Source organism: Erinaceus europaeus, chromosome 15 (assembly GCF_950295315.1).
Source record: "Erinaceus europaeus chromosome 15, mEriEur2.1, whole genome shotgun sequence".
Lineage (NCBI taxonomy): Eukaryota > Metazoa > Chordata > Mammalia > Eulipotyphla > Erinaceidae > Erinaceus > Erinaceus europaeus.
In genome coordinates, this window is record NC_080176.1 from 12,505,546 (window position 1) to 12,526,886 (window position 21,341).

General features: G+C 42.6%; 1 protein-coding gene across 4 annotated transcripts in view; it reads right to left on the bottom strand.

Moving 5' to 3' along the window:
• Nucleotides 1–21,341, bottom strand: part of IQCK (IQ motif containing K) — a 131,758-nt gene that overhangs the window by 43,374 nt on the left and 67,043 nt on the right. For all 4 annotated transcript variants that reach the window (XM_060172882.1, XM_060172885.1, XM_060172881.1 and 1 more), the window contains one exon: nucleotides 103–214. In XM_060172882.1, the coding sequence (XP_060028865.1) occupies nucleotides 103–214 (112 nt within the window). The remainder of the gene's footprint in view (nucleotides 1–102; nucleotides 215–21,341) is intronic.

Here is a 21,341-nt window from a genome sequence, read left to right on the forward strand (position 1 = left end):
ATTCAGCATTCCCTGCGGATACAAGGCCAGTCCTTCTTGAGCCTCGGATGAGACTTGGGCTTGTCCTGAATAAACTAAGAACTATGCAACCAAGCAACTGACCTTTTTGTTCTTGTTTGTTCCAGAAAGCTTTGATTCTCTGGCGAATGTGCTTCTCCTCACGCAATTTCTTCTGCCACTGACGCAACTCTTGAATTTCAGGATCACAGCGAACCTGGAAAATTTCCCACAAAGCATAAGTACCCTTTCTACACACTTCTGCACATTAGTTTGTCAACCCTGTGTGGAAAATGTTTTACCAATTAACTGGATACACTTTTAATTCCAAGTATTTTTAAATTTTCAATTGTTCTAAATGAATTATCTATACTTCTAAGGTGATATTTGAATGTAAATGAGATTATGTTAAGATTTTTTTTAAATATTTATTTATTCCCTTTTATTGTCCTTGTTGTTTTTTATTGTTGTAGCTATTATTGTTGTTGTTAGTGATGTCGTCCTTGCTAGATAGGAAAGAGAGAAATGGAGAGAGGAGGGGAAGACAGAGAGGGTGAGAGAAAGACAGACACCTGCAGACCTGCTTCACTGCCTGTGAGGCGACTCCCCTGCAGATGGGGAGCCGGGGGCTTGAACTGGGATCCTTAAGCCAGTCCTTGTGCTTTGTGCCACCTGTGCTTAACCTGCTGCACTACTGCCCGACTCCCATGTTAAGATTTTTTTTTATTGATGGTAGGTTAGGAATATTCTAGAACAGAGCTAGCCACCAGAATTATAATATAGCTACATGTGTAATTTAATTTTTTTCCACAATTTCATTTTAACAACTAAAGCCAGAGAGATTGTTATATATATTTATTTATTCATATATTACCTTTTGTTGCCCTTGTTTTTTTATTGTTGTAGTTATTGTTGTTATTGATGTCATTGTTGTTGAATAGGACAAAGAGAAATGGAGAGAGGAGAGAGAGGAGAGAGGAGAGGGGGAGAGAAAGATAGACACCTGCAAACCTGCTTCACTGCCTGTGAAGCAACTCCCTTAACCCGCTGCGCTACTGCCCAACTCCCGAGGTTGTGCTTAAGAATATATTTTAGCTATCATGAGGAATCCAAAATAGTATAATTTCAACATGTAATCAATATAATTTTTTTGTTTTATTTTATCTCCCATACCAAGATTAAAGATTTTAATATCTCTATTGTATTTACTGTTGAATGTAAAACATTAATTCCCCAATAAAGAAATAAATTAAAAAAAAAGATTTTAATATCTGATGTGTATTTAACACTCAGTTTGGACCAAACACACATTTCAGGTACACAAAAGCCAATGGTTCTGATATGAAGAACTTTTCAAAAAAAATTTTTGAGTCTATATTTAAGAGTGAAAGTATGGTGATTTTACGAGATTATTGAGAAGCCACCAACTTTTTTTCACACCATTTTACATTCACATCAGCAAATTATGAAGGATTTAATTTCTTCTGATCCTAGCCAATTTTTTTTCATTAAAAATTATTATATAATTGATGTATATTATATTATTAGGTATATGCCACATATAGTACACACATCAATTATATAATATATCATTATATTGATAATTATACTAGTGGCTATGACATTGTATCCCATTGTAGTTTTGATTTATATTTCTATAATGACTATGACACTGAACATCTTCCCATGTAAGTACTGGTTGTTGGTATAACTTCATTGGGAAAACATCTATTAAAGTCCTTTACCTTTTATAAAATTGAGTTGTCTTTTTATTGTCAAGTTATAAGATTTCATCATCCATTCTACTGTTTTTATAGAGACAGAGAGAAGTTAAGGGGGAAGTAGGGGAGAGAAGGAAATTGAGGGACATCTGCAGCACTGCTTCAGTGTTTGTGAAGCTTCCCTCCTGGCAGGTGGGGACTGGGCGCTTAAACCCAGGTCGTTGTACACTGTAATGTGTGCACTCAACCAGGTGTGCCATTGCCTGGACCCCCCCATCATACATCCTAGCCACTACATCTTTATCAAAAAAAAATTGCAGATATTTTTTCTCCCATTCTGTAAAGTGCCTCCCTTCTCTCTTCTCTTCTCTTCTCTTCTCTTCTCTTCTCTTCTCTTCTCTTCTCTTCTCTTCTCTTCTCTTCTCTTCCCTTTCCTTCCCTTCCCTTCCCTTCTCTTCCCTCCCCTCCCCTCCCCTCCCCTCCCCTCCCCTCCTCTCCTCTCCTTCCCTCCAGTGTTCTTTGGCAAACAAAGTTTTCACTTTGATGAAATCCAATTTATCTGTTCTTCTGATACTTGTATTCTGGATGTCATATCTAAGAAATCATTTAAGAATCCAAGGTCACCAAGATTTACCTGTTTTCTTATAACAGTTATATAGTTCTAATCTTACATTTGGCTCTCTGATCCACTGAGTTAGTCTTTTTTTAATTATTTATTTATTATTGGATAGAGACAGAGAGAAATTGAGAGAGGAGGAGAGAGGGAGACAGAGAGACATCTGCAGCACTACTTCACCACTTGTAAAGCTTCCCCCTGCAGGTGGGGACCAGGGGCTTGAACCTGGGTCCTTGTGCACTGTATTGTGAGCACTTAACCAGTGTGCCACCACCCAGCCCCCCAGAGTTAGCCTTTCATGTGGTATAAGGTTAGAGTCCAACTACATTCATCTGCTTGTGGATCTGTAGTTTTATCAGCACCAGTAGCTGAAGAGATGTTAATTTCTCCCATTGAATAGTCTTGGAAGCTTTGTCAAAAATAGGCTGATCAAAGATGCAAGAATTTTGAATTTTTGATAGGTTTGTTCTTAGAGTTAATTAAAAAACTATACCTATAACTCTTTATTTTATTTATTCAGTCAGAGCAGAGAGACTCATGCCTGAGGCTCCAAAGTCCCAGGTTCAATCTTTCACACCACCATAAACCAGAGCTGATCAGTACTCTGGTAAAATAAATAAATAAATAACTTATTAGTGAGAAAGAACCAGTTCATCACTCTGTCCTACACGTCGCCAACAATCAGACTCAAGACCTCTTGCTCACCAGTCCCACACTCTAGCATTTTCCAGCCTCTCAGACCACTTCAGTTTTATTGACCTTCTAAATAAGGCATCAGAAGTGTGAATAAAGCTCAGTCTCTAGGCATTAAATTCTTACATATCAAATAATACTTTTAATTTGCCACATGAATTATAACCAAAAATGTTGATCTGAAAGAGTAGAAAATGTGGCTTAAATGAGCATGCCAATTAAGAGCCTTTGTGGAATCTGAAACAGAAGACCATCAGCAAACATTATTTTGAACCAAATCCATCTCTGAAATATGAAAGTACTTTCTTGTTTAGCTTCAAAGCAAGAACATTCACGTTTAAGTGGCAAAGAGCCCAGTCTTGACAAATGTACAATCACAGCACCCTCTAACTTTTCACCTTCCTGGATTCGTTTTCAAAGAGACTTGTTGTCCTCTAGATAGGTCCTCCCATGGATTTTTATAACTAGGAACTTAGGGAGGAATGTTGGGGCCGGGGTGATCTCAATCCTTTCCTTTCCAGAAAGTTCCTAGGTTCTGTATGCAAATTGACTCTACATATCCCTGAGTGCCACCCACCTAGAGGAATTTGGAGAACAGACCTTATCAAACTCAAGAAAAACAAAGTCTTTCCTATTACTTCCTCTCCCAGGGCATAAGGAGCCTTATTTGTCTTAAGAAAACTATTCAAGTGATTTTTTTCCCAAAATAAAAAAGACTGGCTGTTTTCCATTAAGTTTATAAATGGAAGTTACTTTTGTTTAAAATAATAACAATAAAACAGGGCTGAGGAAGGTGGCATAATGGTTATGCAAAAAAGACACTCATGGCTGAGGCACCAAAGATCCCAGGTTCAATCACCAGTACTGTTATTTATATAATAGTAAAAAAAAATTATTTATAAATATACATTTATAAAATTACATAATGCATATGTTACTGTGTCCAGATACATAAAAAGTACCTATGTAGGACATAAAAATGACCTTGTATTAATATCATAGTACATAAAGTAACCCCCATAAAGTACATAAAGTAACTTTTTTTCTTTTTAAAAAAAGTTTAAATTTTTATTAATTTTTAAATATATTTTTTAAAGGTTTTATTTATTTATTAATGAGAAAGGAGGAGAGAGAAAGAACCAGACATCACTCTGGCACATGTGCTGCCGGGGATTGAACTCAGGACCTCATGCGTGAGAGTCCAAAGCTTTATCACCTCCCGGACCACAATTTTTAAATATTTTTATTTAATTATTAGATAAAGACAGAGAGACACTGAGAGGTGACTGGGGAGATGGAGAGGGAGAGAGGCAGAGACACATGCAGTTTTGTTTCACTGCTCACAAAACTTCCCCCACACAACTTGGGACTGAGGGCTTGAATCTGGGTCTGTGCACACTGCAACATGTGTGCTCAATTTGGTGTGCTACTGCCCAGCTCCTTAAGAAATTTCTGACCCGGAAGTCAGGTGGTAGCACAGGGGGCATAAAGTGCAAGGACCAGCTTAAGGATCCAGGGTGGAGCCCCGGCTCCCCACAGCGGTGCAGGGAAGTCACTTCACAGGTGGTAAAGCAGATCTGCAGGTGTCTTTCTCTCCTCCTCTCTGTCTTCCCCTCCTCTCTCCATTTCTCTGTGTCCTATCCAACAACAAAAACATCAATAACAATAACTACAACAATAAGGCAATAAGGGCAACAAAAGGGAATAAATATTTTTAAAAAATTTAAATTCTTAAAAAAAAATTCTGACCCATGTCTTTACAGTGTTTCCTACAGTTCAGGAAGTTCCTACAGTTACAGGAAGATAACTTGACATCTCTGTACTGGGTAGGAGATTTATAAACTATGGTCTCAAGAAGCTCTTGGTGAGGGAAGGCTAAATGGGGATTATCCACAACTCTCCCAGAAGCTTCTGTTTACCAGGATCTAAAGACATAGATATGCCCCCACTTTCTGCAGTTTGACAACTGACCGCCTTAATTAAATTAAACCTGACGGATTTCCTGAATCATTATATTTAAACAATCCTAATTCTTATCCCTGTACTTGTGAATTTATTATAGTCAAATTCTTCCTTTACAATTGATTTATTAAAGTTTGAAAAGATATGCTAGGAATGTGAAGTTCTCTGGGTAGGAAGTGGAATGGAGGGACCTTCACTTTTTACCACATCATTTTCTGGGTTCAAGTGTTTAAAATGTTTACAATGAGCAGATACTGTTAGGAACACAAGTATTTGTGTTTTAAGTAACAGACTACTCAGAGACAAACAAGAATTCTTTACACTTAAAGATAACTGGTAATATTTTTCCTTCAATGACTTAAATATCCAACTAACAAAAACACCCATTTCCCCTTCATTCTAGAAAAAAAAAACAGTTGCTGTTGGGAATCTCATGACCAGTTAGGGGATTTCCCTCTATTTGACCAGAATCTCTTTCATCCTTCCTGAATTTTCTTCCTCTTGTACTGAGGCACTGCTGGTGACCAGAGTGGAGTACAACAGCCTGGCTAGCTAACTTCTTATTCCTGGGGAAGCCTAGATCCCCAGAGGCTTTTGTGAGCCCGGGGAAAGAACACACATAGAATGAGGATAATCCCAGTCATTAATGCCAAGATTATCAAATCAATTGAAATGGCTGTGACTGTCCCAATCAGCAAACACCATAGAGTGCAGAGTAATGTTTAGTACAAAAACAGTTTCATTGCAAAACAAAGGTTTCCTTATGAGTGATTTTCTAGCTCTTCTTTAAATCACCATGTGGAATCCATCTGCTCCTCTAAAACAGGCACACTGAGTATTATATACATTATCATGTACATGACTTTGGAATAAGACTAGGAAGAAGACACCATTATGTGGATGGATTTTTTTTTAAATGCCTGTGAGCCAGTCAAATTGTCTTAAGTATATATTACTCTAATGAAAACCAATACAAGGTACCACACTGGCTAAGAAAACTGACTCTGGGGCTGAAGCGGTAATTAAGAAAAAGAGAAAGAGAGAGAGAGAGATTGATTCCTTACATGCATGAGGCCCTGGGTTTGTCATAAAGACAAACAAGTATTATCAATAGGAATTATCAATGAAAGCAGCACTATGTTCTTGTTTTTGTTTTGTTTTGTTCCCTCTCTTATAGACATCTAAAAACAAAGAAATTCAAAGACTGGCTCAAAAACCTGAAACTGCATCTCAGCTCCTGCAATATTATAAGCTGAGAGACCCTGAGCAAATTACATAAACTCTCAGGGTTTTTTTTATAGATGAGTCCCTCATCTATAAAACAGAAATAGTATGAATATTTCCTTCACTGAGTTGGTATGAGAACAAGAGGAGGTACTGTCTGGCACACAGAAGTTAACATCTTCTTATACCAATTACTAAGATAATGAGAATAATCTGAATTCAGGGTTTACATCTACGACCGTTACTAGAACATGGATCACAGCCAAGAGGCAGAAGAGTCCATGATTCATGAACTGGAAAGTGAGGCCTCCTCCCAAGGGTTTACAAATTATTGAGACTATGGGTGAGTTTATAATATATAACTAGAGGCACAAGCCAGCCTAGAGAGGTGCTTGTGCCATGAGGTCCTGGTGGTTGTAGGCAGGGAAGGAGAGAGGTTGTTGCTGGGGACTCGCGGACCTACACTTGTGAATTCCACTTAGCTCAGTTGTTTTTCCCTGCTTCTTGGCAAAACAGACAAAAACATAGCAACAGCCACTCTCTCTGGAAGATTCCCTGGAGTTTTTCTAATTGCTTTGGAGGCAGATAGTGAAGATATTACAGTTGCTGGAAAGATGCTGGAGAAGTGATGCAATGGACATCCCTTCATGCTCACAAGACGTACCTCCAACGCAGATGAAACACCTCTTAGGTGGTTCCTTCTTCATCTTGGCCACAACTTGACTTGCTAATGCTTATCCTGAAGGGTTTTCTACTTAAGAAATGCAGTTTTCAACACTGAGGAGATGTGTTTGAAAAATCTCTTCCAATCACCTAATGAAATATTCAGAGGACCAATTGCTCTCACAAATTCCATTTTCTCTCTGTAAGCAAGCTTTGTGAGTTCTCCGCTCTGGGGCAAAGCAAAGTAAAACAAAGGTTGGCTTCTTATTCTGGCAGTTAGGGTGTTCCTTAAAGTTCCTTTAGTTCCTAAAGACATTTAGGAACTAATTTAAAACACCTGTGAATATCACATATTTCCTGGTACTGTTGCAATGTTACTGCTAAACATTTGCAATATGCCAGTATGTCTTTTAGGAGTTACTTTGAGTTCACTTTGGTGGGGGGGGATTAGAAAGTGTGTTCTATAAGGAGCAGTTTTTTCTTCTCCCCCCCAACATCACTCAGCTCTTCCTATTAGTAATGCCAGGGAATAAAACTAGAGCAGATTTTTTTAAATAAATAAATAAATAATGGGTTGTAGCACATTTGTGAGTAGTAAGTTTACTTTAGTGGTTGTGAATCCAAAAAGTCAAAGCCAAATGTAAATTGGCTCAACTTCTTTAGAAAACAGCATGGATATTTCTCAAAAAAAAGAAAAAATTAAAGCCAGATCCAGTGATTCCACTCTTGGGTATCTACCCAAAGAACACAACGCTTAATCTGAAAAGATACATGCACACCTAAATTCACTGAAGCACTACTCATGATAACCAAAATATGCCCGGGTGCCCAGGGACAGATGAGCAGATAAAGGAGACATTACACATGAAATACTATTCAGTTGAAGAACTCTTGCCATTTGTAAGAACACAGCTGGAGGGGCTTGTCCTGAGTGAAATGAGCCAGGAGGAGGAACACAAATACCAGATGATCTCACTCATATGTGGCAAAGCAACAGAACTGACAAAGTCAAACAAATGCTACGTCTATAACCACAGATTTGAGGTTACACTGGGAGAAGGGGGAGCCATGCGAATGTGGGGTGCAAGTTCTGCACTGTGGTGTTAAGAGAGGTGTGGTTGTATGTCTCTGTGTATAGTTTTTACCATTGCTGTATTTCCCTGATCCAGGCTGTCTTTTCAGAGATAGAGAGAAAGAGAAAGGGGGTAGGGGAGGTGGAGGCCTGGGAAGACAGTATAGTGGTTCTGCAAAAAGAATTTCATGCCTGAGGCTCTAAAGTCCCAGGTTCAGTGCCCCAGCACCACCATAAGCCAGAGCTGAGCAGTGCTCTAGTCTATCTCTTTCATTAAAATAAACAAATAAAAGGATCCAGGCAGTAGCCCACCTGGTTAAGTGCATGTGTTACCATGCACAAGGACCCAAGTTTAAGCTCCTGGTCCCCACCTGCAGGAGGAAAGCTTCATGAGCAGTGAAGCAGTACTGCAGATGTCTGTCCCTCTCTCCTTCTTCACCCCCTTCAATTTCTGTGTCCTATAGAATAAAATTTTAAAAATATATTTTAAATATAAATAAAATATTAAAGAGGGGGAGCAGGCACTGACCACACCAAAACTTCCCTCAATGTGGTGAAGGATGGGCTCTAATTCAGGTCACAAGAATGCTGAAGCAGGTGCCCTAGCATACTGAGCTATTTTGTCAGCCTAATATGCATTCTGCAGAGATTTCAAATGTGTCCCTCAGATATAAATATTCCCTCAACTAAAAAGTCTAGTCCAATAGAAAATAGAATGTAGGGGCTAGGTGGTGGTGCACCCAGTTGAGCACACATGTCACCATGAAGAAGGACCTGGCTTCCTGCCCCAGATCCCCTTCCGCACTGGGGAAGCCTCACAGGTGGTGAAACTGGTCTGTAGGTGTTTTATCTTTCTTTTTCCCTCTCCTGGAGGTCAATTTTTTCCTCTTTGTTGCCCTTGTTTATTGTTGTTGTTATTATTATTGTTGTTATTGCTGTGGTTGTTGAATAGGACAGAGAGAAATGGGGAGAGGAAGGGAAGATAGAGGGGGGAGAGAAAGACACCTGCAGACTTGCTTCACTGCTTGTGAAGTGCCCTCCCCACCCCCGGCAGGTGGGGAGCCCGGGGCTGGAACCGGATCCTTACACTGGTCCTTTGCACTTATCCCGCTGCGCTACCACCCGGCCCCCAGTAGCAGATTTTTTTTAATATTTATTAATGTATTCCATTTTGTTGCCCTTGTTGTTTTATTGTTGTAGTTATTACTGTTGTTGTTATTGATATCGTCATTGTTGGATAGGACAGAGAGAAATGGATAGAGGAGGGGAAGACAGAGAGGAGGAGAGAAAGATAGACACCTGCAGACCTGATTCATTGCTTGTGAAGCGACTCCCCTGCAGGTGGGGAGCTGGGGCCTCAAACCAGGATCCTTATGCCAGTCCTTGCGCTTTGCGCCACGTGCGCTTAACCTGCTGCGCTACCGCCCGACTCCCAGAAGCAGTTTTTTAAAAATATTTATTTATTTATTCCCTTTTGTTGCCCTTGTTTTATTGTTGTAATTACTGTTGTTGTTATTGATGTTGTCGTTGTTGGATAGGACAGAGAGAAATGGAGAGAGGAAGGGAGACAGAGAGGGGGAGAGAAAGATAGACACCTGCAGACCTGCTTCACTGCCTGTGAAGCGACTCCCCTGCAGGTGGGGAGTGGGGGGCTCAAACAGGTATCCTTATGCCGGTCCTTGGGCTTTGCACCACGTGCGCTTAACCCGCTGCGCTATCGCCTGACTCCCAGAAGCAGATTTCTTTATAATCCATTCTATTTTCTTCTTCTTCTTCTCCTTCTCCTTCTCCTTCTCCTTCTCCTTCTCCTTCTCCTTCTCCTTCTCCTTCTTCTTCTTCTTCTTCTTCTTCTTCTTTTTTTTTTTTTGCTTCCAGGGTTATCACTGGGGCTCTGTGCCTGCATTACGAATCCGCTGCTCCTGGAGACTATTTTTTTCCCTTTTGTTGCCCTTGTTGTTTATTGTTGATGTTGTTGTTATTGTTGATACTGCTGTCATTGTTGTTGGATAGGACAGAGAAACCGAGATAGGAGGGGAAGACAGAGAGGGAGAGAGAAAGACACCTGCAAACCTGCCTCACCGCTTATGAGGCGACCCCCCTGTATGTGGGGAGCAGGGGGCTCGAACCTGGCTTGTTACGCTGGTCCTTGTGCTTTGCACCATGTGTGCTTAACCCGCTGCACTACCGCCCAGCCCCCTATTCTATTTTCATTGTAATTAGTGATATACTTGCACTTGTCTCTCATTTTGTTTTGATTTATCATACTTTAGTGTCTTCTGTTCCTATCATGCTGTGTAGGGCAATAAGATTTTCTATATTCCATTTTTATCCTTCCACTCATTAGTTCATATTCTATTTTCTTCCCTTAATATCAGTTGTTATAACTTAACAAATTTAAAGAAAAATGTATTTGTCCAGCCTGCCCCTTCCCAATGTAATCAGGATACAGACTGGTTCAACTACATTCTACCCACTCTTCACTTGTGTGCGATTATATGTGCATGTATATGTACACACACACACACACACACACACACACACACACACACACACAAATCCTGTTTAGATTTATTGCTTTCCTTATTCACCACCGTTTCTTGCACCCCACTCCCTTCCTTCGGGGTTCAACTTCCTTCTAAGGTCCATAGCTTTTCAGTGAAAGGTGTACGTGGTTGTAAATGTATTTAGCCTTGGACATGAACAGTAGTTTAGGGGGTATCTAACTCCAGGGTGAATTTTACTATCCCTTAAGATCAGGAGATATTACATTTCACTGTTTTCTGTTCACGTCTACGCTCGACCGGACCTGCCAATATACGCGGATATCTTCGCCCACCCTGTCCAACGCTTGACGTCTCATCACCCAATCTGGTCCCCTATGCCTACACTGAACTTCTCTGTTCCAGTCTCTTGGAAACAGAGTTGGCAGTCAGCTGAGGTAAAGAACAAACACCTCATCAGAGACCCCTGCAAGCGTCAACCCGGCTTTGACCTAGCACGCTATGATTGGGCCCTCCTCAATCGCTATCGAACAGGCCATGGCCGGTGCGCTGCTATGTTCCATCGCTGGGGAGCCAGAGATGACCCGAACTGCCCCTGCGGCTCCAGACAGACTATGACCCACATAGTCAACGACTGCCGCCTCTCCAGATTCAAAGGAGGTCTCGAAACTTTACATCAGGCTCAACCTGACGCTGTTGACTGGCTACAGAAGAAGGGCAAACGCTAGAAGAAGAACTGTTTTCTGGCATGTGCCACTGCTGCTTAGAAGTCTGTACTCAGTCTCGTGTTTCCTTAGGGGTAAAGCCTTCCTTCAGTGTAACTCTGCTTAAATTCTCCTCTGCTTTTAAGCCAGTTTCATCATGAATCCTTTCAGTGTGTCTTTGTCTCATTTGGGACTCTGTTTATTCAACTCTGCTCCATGGATACTGCTGCTGCCCTACTCATTCTACTCCCGGTGGCCATTTTCTCTTCTCTTTTTCTTTCTTTTTTTTTTTTTTTAAATTATCTTTATTTATTTATTGTATAGAGACAGCCAGAAATCGAGAAGGGAGAGATAGAGAGGAAGAGAGACAGAAAGACACCTGCAGCCCTGCTTCACCACTTGCGAAGCTTTCCCCCTGCAGGTGGGGACCAGGGGCTTGAACCTGGGTCCTTGAGCACTATAACATGCAATCAACCAGGTGCGCCACCACCTGGCCCCTCTCTTTTTCTTTCTTTCTCTCTTTCTTTTTTCTTATAGAGACAGTAAAACAGAGTCGGAGAGAGAAGGCAATAAAAACACTTGCAGCCTGCTGGTGGGAATGTCAATTGGTCCAACCTCTGTGGAGAACAGTCTGGAGAACTCTCAGAAGGCTAGAAATGGACCTGCCCTATGATCCTGCAATTCCTCTCCTGGGAATATATCCTAAGGAACCCAACACACACATCCAAAAAGATCTGTGTACACATATGTTCTTGGCAGCACAATTTGTAATAGCCAAAACCTGGAAGCAATCCAGGTGTCCAACAACAGATGAGTGGCTGAGCAAGTTGTGGTATATCTACACAATGGAATACTACTCAGCTATAAAAAATGGTGACTTCACCGTTTTCAGCCGATCTTGGATGGACCTTGAAAATTTCATGTTAAGTGAAATAAGTCAGAAACAGAAGGATGAGTATGGGATGATCTCACTCTCAGGCAGAAGTTGAAAAACAAGATCAGAAGAGAAAGCACAAGTAGAACCTGAACTGGAATTGGTGTATTGCACCAAACTAAAAGTCTCTGGGGTGGGTAGATGGGGAGAATACAGGTCCAAGAAGGATGACAGAGGACCTAGTTGGGGGTTGTATTGTTATATGGAAAACTGGGAAATGTTATGCATGTACAAACTACTGTATTTACTATTGAATGTAAAACATTAATTCCCCAATAAAGAAAATTTTAAAAAACAACACTTGCAGCACTGCTCTGTTGCTCATGAAGCTCCCCCTCCTACAGGCAGGGACTGGAGACTTGAACCCAGGTCCTTGCGCATAGTAATGTGTGTGTTCTGCCAGGTGTACCACCACCAGGCCCCCTTTTGTTCTTTTTTGAAGTAAATAATTACAAGCATCCTTTTATTTTATAGGCTTAAATTGTTACTTGAGGGGGGTGTGACTTTTCCAGTTGGTTGCATTTACTGACTCCTGCCTGTTGGCTGATGTTATTATATTTTAATATATGGTCTCATCATGACTAAAATCCTTCATTTCAATTCCCAGTTTTCTGAGATCTGAGGTTAAATTTTCATGCAGGGGTCAGTAAACTTTTTTGGTAAAAGGTCAGATTATAAATATTTGTAGCTTTGGGGGGATTGTACAATCTCTGTCTCTATGACTCAGTTCTACCATTACAGCACAAAAGCAGCCCTGGACAATATGTTTTAAAAAAGTGGACTTGGTTGTGTTCCAGTAAGACTTTTTCTTTTTATAAAAACAGGCAGTGGGTCAGATTCAGTGCACATAGTATAGCAGAGTGGATGAGGTCACCCACCCTGCTCGCTTCTTAGCTGGGCATTAAAACTGTGCCTCCAGTTTCCCTTATGATCTCTCCCATCTCTCTGCGTGTATTACAAGCTTTTAATGTTTTATAACAACCTTCTAGACTTACTTGACAATACTGAGGACACCAGAGGCACTTGTTATAATCACAATCCTGGGCTCTTGCTCTCTAATTAGGCCCAGGTACTGGTATGTTTAGCAAAAGCTGCCAGTGAATCTAATGGTCTGGAAGATTTGGGAAACTGTTTTTCTTTTTTTTCCTCCTCCAGGGTTACTGCTGGGCTTGGTGCCTGCACCATGAATCCACCGCTCCTGGAGGCCATTTTTTCCCCCCTTTTGTTGCCCTTGTTGTAGCTTCGTTGTGGTTATTATTATTGCCCTTGTTGACGCAATTTGTTGTTGGATAGGACAGAGAGAAATGGAGAGAGGAGGGGAAGACAGAGAAGGGGAGAGAAAGATAGACACCTGCAGACCTGCTTCACCGCCTTTGAAGCGACTCCCCTGCAGGTGGGGAGCCGGGGGCTCGAACCGGGATCCTTACGCCGGTCCCTGCACTTTGCGCCACTGTCCGACCCCCGGGAAACTCTGTTCTAAAGAAAGAGAATTCAAAGAATGGACTTCATATTCCAGGGCTTCCTAACATCTGTCCAACTTGTTTCAGTTCTTGCTCACAGGATGCTAGAAGCACTAGTGGGAATCCTTAAAATCAGCGTCCAGAAGGGCTGCCCAGGCCATTGTTTGTGGTCAGGAGTTAGGATCCCTGTGAGTCACGAATAGCAGCTGCCTTTTGCTGGGGTTGTCTTTCCACTGAAGTTCTAGAAAGGCTTTCTCCCAGGAAGCCACACCTACTGTTAGTAAAGTCCTCTTAAAGAATGTGACAGAATGGACTTGGGGGGGGAGCATGACATATTCTCCTCCAACAATGACAGTTGAGATAAGTTCATCCAACCTCTCTTGCTACTCTGACACAAGTCATCAGAGAATGAATATGTTGTAGAAGCATTTAAAGAATCTGATGGACTTTCCAGATTCCTGGGGTTAATCTGCAGCCAAGTTTACTGCACCAGAGATCGCATGACAGCACACTGCTCTTCTCTTCCTAATTATTAATGCCCAGAGCTGGCATTTCTGGAACCACAGTTGTCCAGAGGTTTCTTATGTGCAGTCAAGGTTCAGAGCCACTGTTCAGTCCCCAAACTAATAGTGTCAGCATTACTTGAGAGTTAAGTTTGAAATGCACATTCTCAGGTTCCACCCCAGTTCTACTGACCAGATAGATGCTCAGGGGTAGGAACCCAGCAACCCTGTATTAACACGCCCCCAGGGAATTCTGACACAGGCTAACATCTGAGAATGGTTATGCCACACTCTGCACCCTTGATTCACAGCTCCCTGGTTCTCTGCCCCAGTGAAAGCCCTCAAAGAGAACAAGACACAACAGAAGGTAAAGGAAAAACCTGGGAGGTGGTGCAGTAGGTAGAGTGCTGGACTTTAGTGTATGAGGCCCTGAGTTCAATCCCTGGCATCACATATACCACAGTGATGCTCTGGTTCTCTCCCTATTAATAAATAAATAAATAATGTTAATTTACCAAAGAAGACAAACAAGGGGCCAGAAAAATAGCTCACTTGGATAGTGTGCTGCTTAGTCATGTGCATAGCCTAGGTTCAAGCCTGGCCTCCTGCAGCACTGAATCCTACAGCACTGCACTGAAGGAGGCTTCAGTGCTGTGGTCCCTTTCATTACCCTACCCCCACCCCCCACCCTGAAAAGAAAAAAAAGAGAAAAAGCAACTGAGGTGCTTCAGTACAAGTCTAGGATCTTGTCCTCAAAAAGACTTCAAGCTTTATTTTTTTGTCCCCTGGAAATGCTTCTTCCGGTGCTGGAAAGACAGCTCACCTGGGAGGGCACCTGCTTTGCCAAGTACATGGCCCAGGTTCAATCCCCAGTCTGCCACACAGGAGCACTATGGCACTAGGAGAAGCTTTGGTGTTGTAGTGTCTCTCCCTCTCTCTGTTTTTGTTTCTATCTAGCTGTCTGAAAATATTTGCTTGGGAGATGGGGAGACAGCATAATGGTTATGCAAAGAAACTCCCATACCTGAGGCTCCAAAGTCCCAGTTTCAATCTCCTGACCCACCATAAACCAGAGCTGAGCAGTAAAATTAAATTAAATTAAATTAAATAAATCTATAAAAAAAAAAAAAAAGAAAAAGTTTGCTTGGAGCAGTGAAAGGTGAACTTGTGCTGTACGAGGCTCCAGTGACACAAAAAAGAGAAAAAAAGAATGGAGAGAGGAAGGAAAGAAGAGAAAGAAAAAGCAAGCAAGGAAGGAAGGAAGGAAGGCAGGCAAGTAGCCAAGCTTTTCCATAACATAAGGAACCCTGCCTGACCAGAGGACAAGAGCCCAGGTGGAAGAGAACTGAAGTGGCCCAGAGGTCAGTCAGCACCAAGCTTGTAAGGCCAGCTTGGCCCTTGCAGCCTCACTTGGAGAATCTTCCACACAGGAACATACCGCAATGCTGGGGAGGCCCACTGACAAGGCCAGAGTGCAGGGCCCAGAGCTGCCAGGTAGCAGGCACTCTGCAGGGACAGCCCATGGCTCACGAGGGAGGAGACCCCAAGTCAAGAAATTTGGTCGGCTGCTATGCTAAGTTACAGCCACCAAGTCTTAGCAGCAGAATTTGTGCTGCTTAGTGCAATTCCCATGCACCATGCCTTAGAGGGCAACTGTCCTTCTAGAAAAGGACTCTAGAAGCTGGGACCCTGGCCAATTCTAGCAGCAGGCTGGGCCCTCATGACTCAGATGCCAAGTCAACGTGGTGGACAGCACCGGCACAGCGTGCAGGATCCCTGCTTACAAGGCCATCCCAACTGTTCTATTTATGTGACAGAGATCTTGGCAGCATCCCCACCACTGAGCATCCCCCCACCCACATACACCCAACTAATGTTCTCACTTTTTATTTTAGAGAGAAAGGAAAAGTGAAGAGAGATTTCAGTATCTGCTCCACCATCCATGGAGCTCCCTGTATGCAGCCCCTGGTGCTCCCATGTGGTACTGGGGCTTGAACCCAGGGCCTCAGATTGCTAAGGCATACGCTCTACACAGTGAGCTTTTCTGGCTGCTTCCCACTTGCTCCCATGCTCTGCCCTCATAGTCTAGAAATTCCTAATAACGCCGAACAAGGACTGTATTTTTATTTTGTATGGGCCCTGCAGTTGCTCTAGTCAGTCATGTTGTGTGCAGTTTTCTCACTGATTTCTCACAACCAGCAAAGAGAGGGCAGCTTGTCAGCTTTCTTCATATATTGGTGTCCAGCTGGACTGAATACATAGTAAAAAAGTGGGTTGTGGGTTTTTTTGTTTTGTTTTATTTTGTTTTGTTTATAGCCTGCACTTGCTGGCCAGAGTTAGCAAAGTCCATTTGCAGCTAAAATCCAGGGTCTATTTAAACAACTACAGGACCCAGCAGGGGATGGAGAAGGGCCCGGCCTGGGAAACTAGGCCCAAGGCAGCCCAAACTCACTATTTATAGTGCTGTGGCCTATTTTGGCCTGCTGAGAGGCCCTGAAAATGGCCCTAAGAATTGGGCCTGGGAACTGACAATGGAAACCAGGCGCCTTCATTCTGGGGGACAGAATCAGGCTGGGCACAGGCAAAGGCTTTTCTGCTGAACCCAAGGACATTTTAGGGGAAAAAAATAACAATAAAAACAGGATTTTCTTTGATAGAAAAAAAAAAAGTTTTAAAGAAAATTCTCACGACACAGTTGGAACATACCCTCTGGAAAGAAAATACATGGATCTGATCAAGTCAAAGGTAGAGCTAAGAGCCATAAGGCTTTAGCCATATGCCAGTCAGTATGGCCAGCCTTAGACAGCCTTTGTTCTTCTGTCTCGTTTTTAAGTGGTGTCAAGGACTGAACTCAGGGCTTCACACATGTAGGACTTGGACAAGCACCATTTGATACAAACTCTCTCACAGACCCCCAGAGAACAGCATGATTAGTACCTCACTTTATAGGAAAGGACACTGAGGCATGGAAAGCAGTCACTTACTGATGGCTGGGGGCTGGGAGGCAGGATTTGAACTTGCATCACAGCCTCTTACTTTTCCAGCTGTGTCCCATAGCACTGCTCCTCTTCCTCCCACACACTCACTTGGGAGTCTTGTGAAGGTGCAGATTCTAGTTCCGGAAGTCAGAGGTGGGGCCAGAGACCCTGCATTTCCAACTAGTGCTCAAGTGATAGTGACACCATTAGGTCCCTGGCCAGCCATGGAGTAGCAAGAGTGTGAAGACGGTAGTGATTTTTCCTGCTTCTCTTAGCACCTTCCCACTGTCTGCTCTTGATACAGCATCTTGGGAAACTGTGCCTCCCTCCACTGCCACTTAGAAAACAGCCCTTCAGGGAGTCGGGCGGCAGCGCAGCGGGTTAAGCGCACGTGGCACAAAGCGCAAGGACCAGTGCAAGGACCGGCATAAGGATCCCAGTTCAAGTCCCCAGCTCCCCACCTGCAGAGGAGTCGCTTCACAGGCGGTGAAGCCGGTCTGTAGGTGTCTATCTTTCTCTCCCCCTCTCTGTCTTCCCCTCCTCTCTCCATTTCTCTCTGTCCTATCCAATAACAACAACAATAATTACAACAACAAAACAAGGGCAACAAAAGGGAATAAATAATAAATATTTTTAAAAAAGGAAAGAAAACAGCCCTTCAAACCTGGCAGTGGCAAACACCAGCCAATGCCGATGATCTCACATGATTTTGCTGCAATCCACCAATGGGAGTAACCTCTGTTAATTCTCTAACCCTTCAATTTGTTAAATTTGGCTTCATTGGTGCAAAATAACGTTCAGAAGTAACTTCTCTGCTCCACTGAGGTTGATCATTTTTTGTTTTGTTTTGATTTCTTTTTAAAAAATTTAAAATATTTATTTATTTTCCCTTTTGTTGCCCTTGTTTTTCATTGTAGTTATTATTGTTGTTATTGTACAGGACAGAGAGAAATGTAGAGAGGAGGGGAAGACAGAGAGGGGGAGAGAAAGACACCTGCAGACCTGCTTCACCGCCTGTGAAGGGACTGCCTTACAGGTGGGGAGCCGGGGGCTTGAACCGGTTAAGTTTCATTTTTTAGTACTTCTATTTATTTGTTTATTATTTCACTGGATAGAGATTGAGAGGGAAGGGGAAGGGAGAAAGGGGTAAAGAGAGAGAGAGAGAGAGAGAGATCTAAGGGACAGAGGAGACAACATAGTGATTATGCAAAGACACTTTCATGCCTGAGGCTCCAATGTTCCAGGTTCAATAACCTGTACCACCATAAGCCAGAGCTGAGCAGTGCTCTGATAATCAACCAATCTATCTATCTCCTCACTCATTAAAATAAAACAAATAATTTTTAAAGAGAGAGACCTGCAGCATTGCTTCACCCTTCATATAGCTTTCCCTCTGTAGGTGGGTAGTAAGGGGCTTGAACCTGGGTCCTTGTACATAGTAATGTGTTCTTAACCTTAGCACCACCACCTGTCCCCTAAGCATAATTATAACAAGTTAACTTTTTTTTAAATGTCAAACTCTTTTTTGAAAAAAAGAATTTTTTAAATTAATTAATTAATTAATTTATTTATTTATTCATGAGAGAGATAGGAGGAAAGAACCAGACACCACTCTAGTACATATTCTGCTGGGGATCAAACTTGGGACCTCATGGTTGAGAGTCCAATGCTTTATCCACTGTGCCACCTCCCGGACCACATATAAGTTAACTTAACATTATGTTACATATTAATTTATTTGTAGCCTACTCCAACAATGCAAGGCCCACAAAGGCTGGGACCTGGTCTTATTCCCTGCAGTTTGCCTAATATCTGGGGCAACACCTGGCCGTCAAAGAGTAGGAAGTCAAGAAATGCTAGTGAGTGCAATGGTCTAACAAGCCAGCAGCTCGACCATTTTGCTACATGCTGCCCGAAAAACCAGGAAGTGTGAAGCAAGAACAGTTCTGGGTAGCACAGGCTTCATGAGGAAAATGTGACTCACACTGTGTCTCTCCCCGTGACCCGCTTCACCTGCACCACATCAGAAGTCATTCTAAAGCCACTGGGGAGCACGGAAGTGCACCTGGTGGGGCAGCTGGCCCTGGAGGAGAGCCAGAGAAGGCAAGTGACGCACACAGGGGAGGAAACAGCCCAGCACCCCTGCTGGAGCAGCTGCCAGAGAAGAGGAAAAGGAAGAGGAAGTTAGGAAAGTGGGAGAGCTGACCAAAGAGGGATGATTAGGAGTAGAGGGGAGAACACATGTGAGAGAAGAAGGAAATACAAATCTGGCCCACTTCAGACACCAAACTGTTGGGATCTGAGGGTAATACAAGTCGAGATTAACTCCTAAAACTTTGTTAAGTCATCTCAGGACTCATTTTGGGTGCGGAGATTGTTTTTAGTAATTTTTTTATTGTGTTTGAGAGAGAGACCAGCATTGTTCTACCATTTAGGGTGCTCGATTTGTGTTTGTCTCTTGTTTTTTAAGTGGTATCAAGGACTGAACCCAGGACTTCACACATGCCAGACCTGAGCTCTACGCTGAGCCACCTCCCTGGTATAGAGGTGGGAGTATTCTGAAAAAGAAAAGTTTGGCCAAATGCCTCCCTGCCAACTGCATTGGTGGTGTGCTTTCCTTTAGACACACATGCTCAGAACAGATCTGTGTCTGCTGATGCGGAAAGCTGTCCTCAGTGCTAAATGAAAAGGCAAGGTGAAGGCTGTAGCTTGTAACCCCACATCAGTAAAAATACACTCACAGTCGGGGAGATGGTGCAGTGACTACAGCATTGGACTTCAAAGCATGAGGTCTCGAGTCTGATCCCCGGCATCACATATGCCAGAATGGAGCTCTGGCTCTCTTTCTCCCTCTCTCCTTCTTATTATATATTCAATGGAACACTTATTTGCAATTTAAAATTATGATGTTGTGTCCTTCAGGATGAAATAGATGAAACTGGAGGTGAGTAAGGAAGTGAAAGACAACTACTAGATGGTTTTCCTCACACATGAAATACAAATAACTGAAACACACGCACTTGCCAAAAGGAGCAGGAGGAGGAAGAAGGGATGACAGAACTTTGGTGGTGGGTGCAGAGTGAAACTATACTCCTACAATTTTTAAAAAAATATTAATTTATTTATTTATTCCCTTTTGTTGCCCTAGTTGTCTTCTTGTTGTAGTTATTATTGTTGTTGTCGTCGTTGCTGGATAGGACTGAGAGAAATGGAGAGAGGAGGGGAAGACAGAGAGGGGGAGAGACAGACACCTGCAGACCTGCTTCACTGCCTGTGAAGCGACTCCTCTGCAGGTGGGAATCTGGGGGTTCGAACCAGGATCCTTACGCCATCCTTGCACTTTGCTACATGTGCGCTTAACACACTGCGCTACCGCCCGACTCCCTACTCCTACAATTTTATAATCTAGTAAACCATTATGAAATCAGATTAAAAACAAATGTACAAAAGTAAATGAAAATCTTAAAAATACACATTCCATATTTTTAAAAGCATTATAATAAGTATATAAAATGGTCATATTATAAATAGAAAATGCCAGAAAGACATACCAAACTGTTCCAGTGGTTTCATCTGGGAAGGTGGTACTTCAAAGTATAAGCCATACACTACATATTTTTGTTTTCCCCTACTCAAAACAAGAAAAAAAGCCCTAGGCCCCAGTGTGATGGCAAGTGAGGGGTCTCTGGGAGAAGACTGGATGAAAGAGGAAGGATGGAGTGCTCAGGACAGGACCTGTGGGTTAGAGGAAGGGGCCAGGGGGGGTCTGCTCGTGCTCTGCCACAGGGGCCCAATGAGAAGAGGTTATGCTAGTGGTTAAAGGGTAGTATCTTGTAGTGGTTTTGATTTATATTTCCCATAAAAGGGGATGAAAATAAAACTATATATGAAAATAAACTATTTAGGGGCCAGGTGGTGGCACACCTGGTTGAGCATACATGTTATATAACATATTTCAATGTGCCAGGACCTGGGTTTGATCCCCAGTCCCCACCTGCAGGGGGAAGCTTTAGAAGTGGTGAAGCAATGCTGCAGGTTTCTCTCTGTCTCCCTACTGTCTCTCCCTACCCTCTCAATTTCTGATTCTCTCTATCCAATGAGTAAGATAATAAAATAACTATTTACTAATTTCTTCCACAGTGGTTACACATATCAAGACAATAAAAAACAACAAATATAATAGGATTTTCTCCTTGTGGGGAGCTTCCCCCTTCTAGCACAGGTGAGCCCCTGGGTGACACAGGCCAGAGTCTTTCCCCAGGACAAGCCAGGATGGCTGCTCACACTGACTCTGTGCCAGCACCTCTTCATGC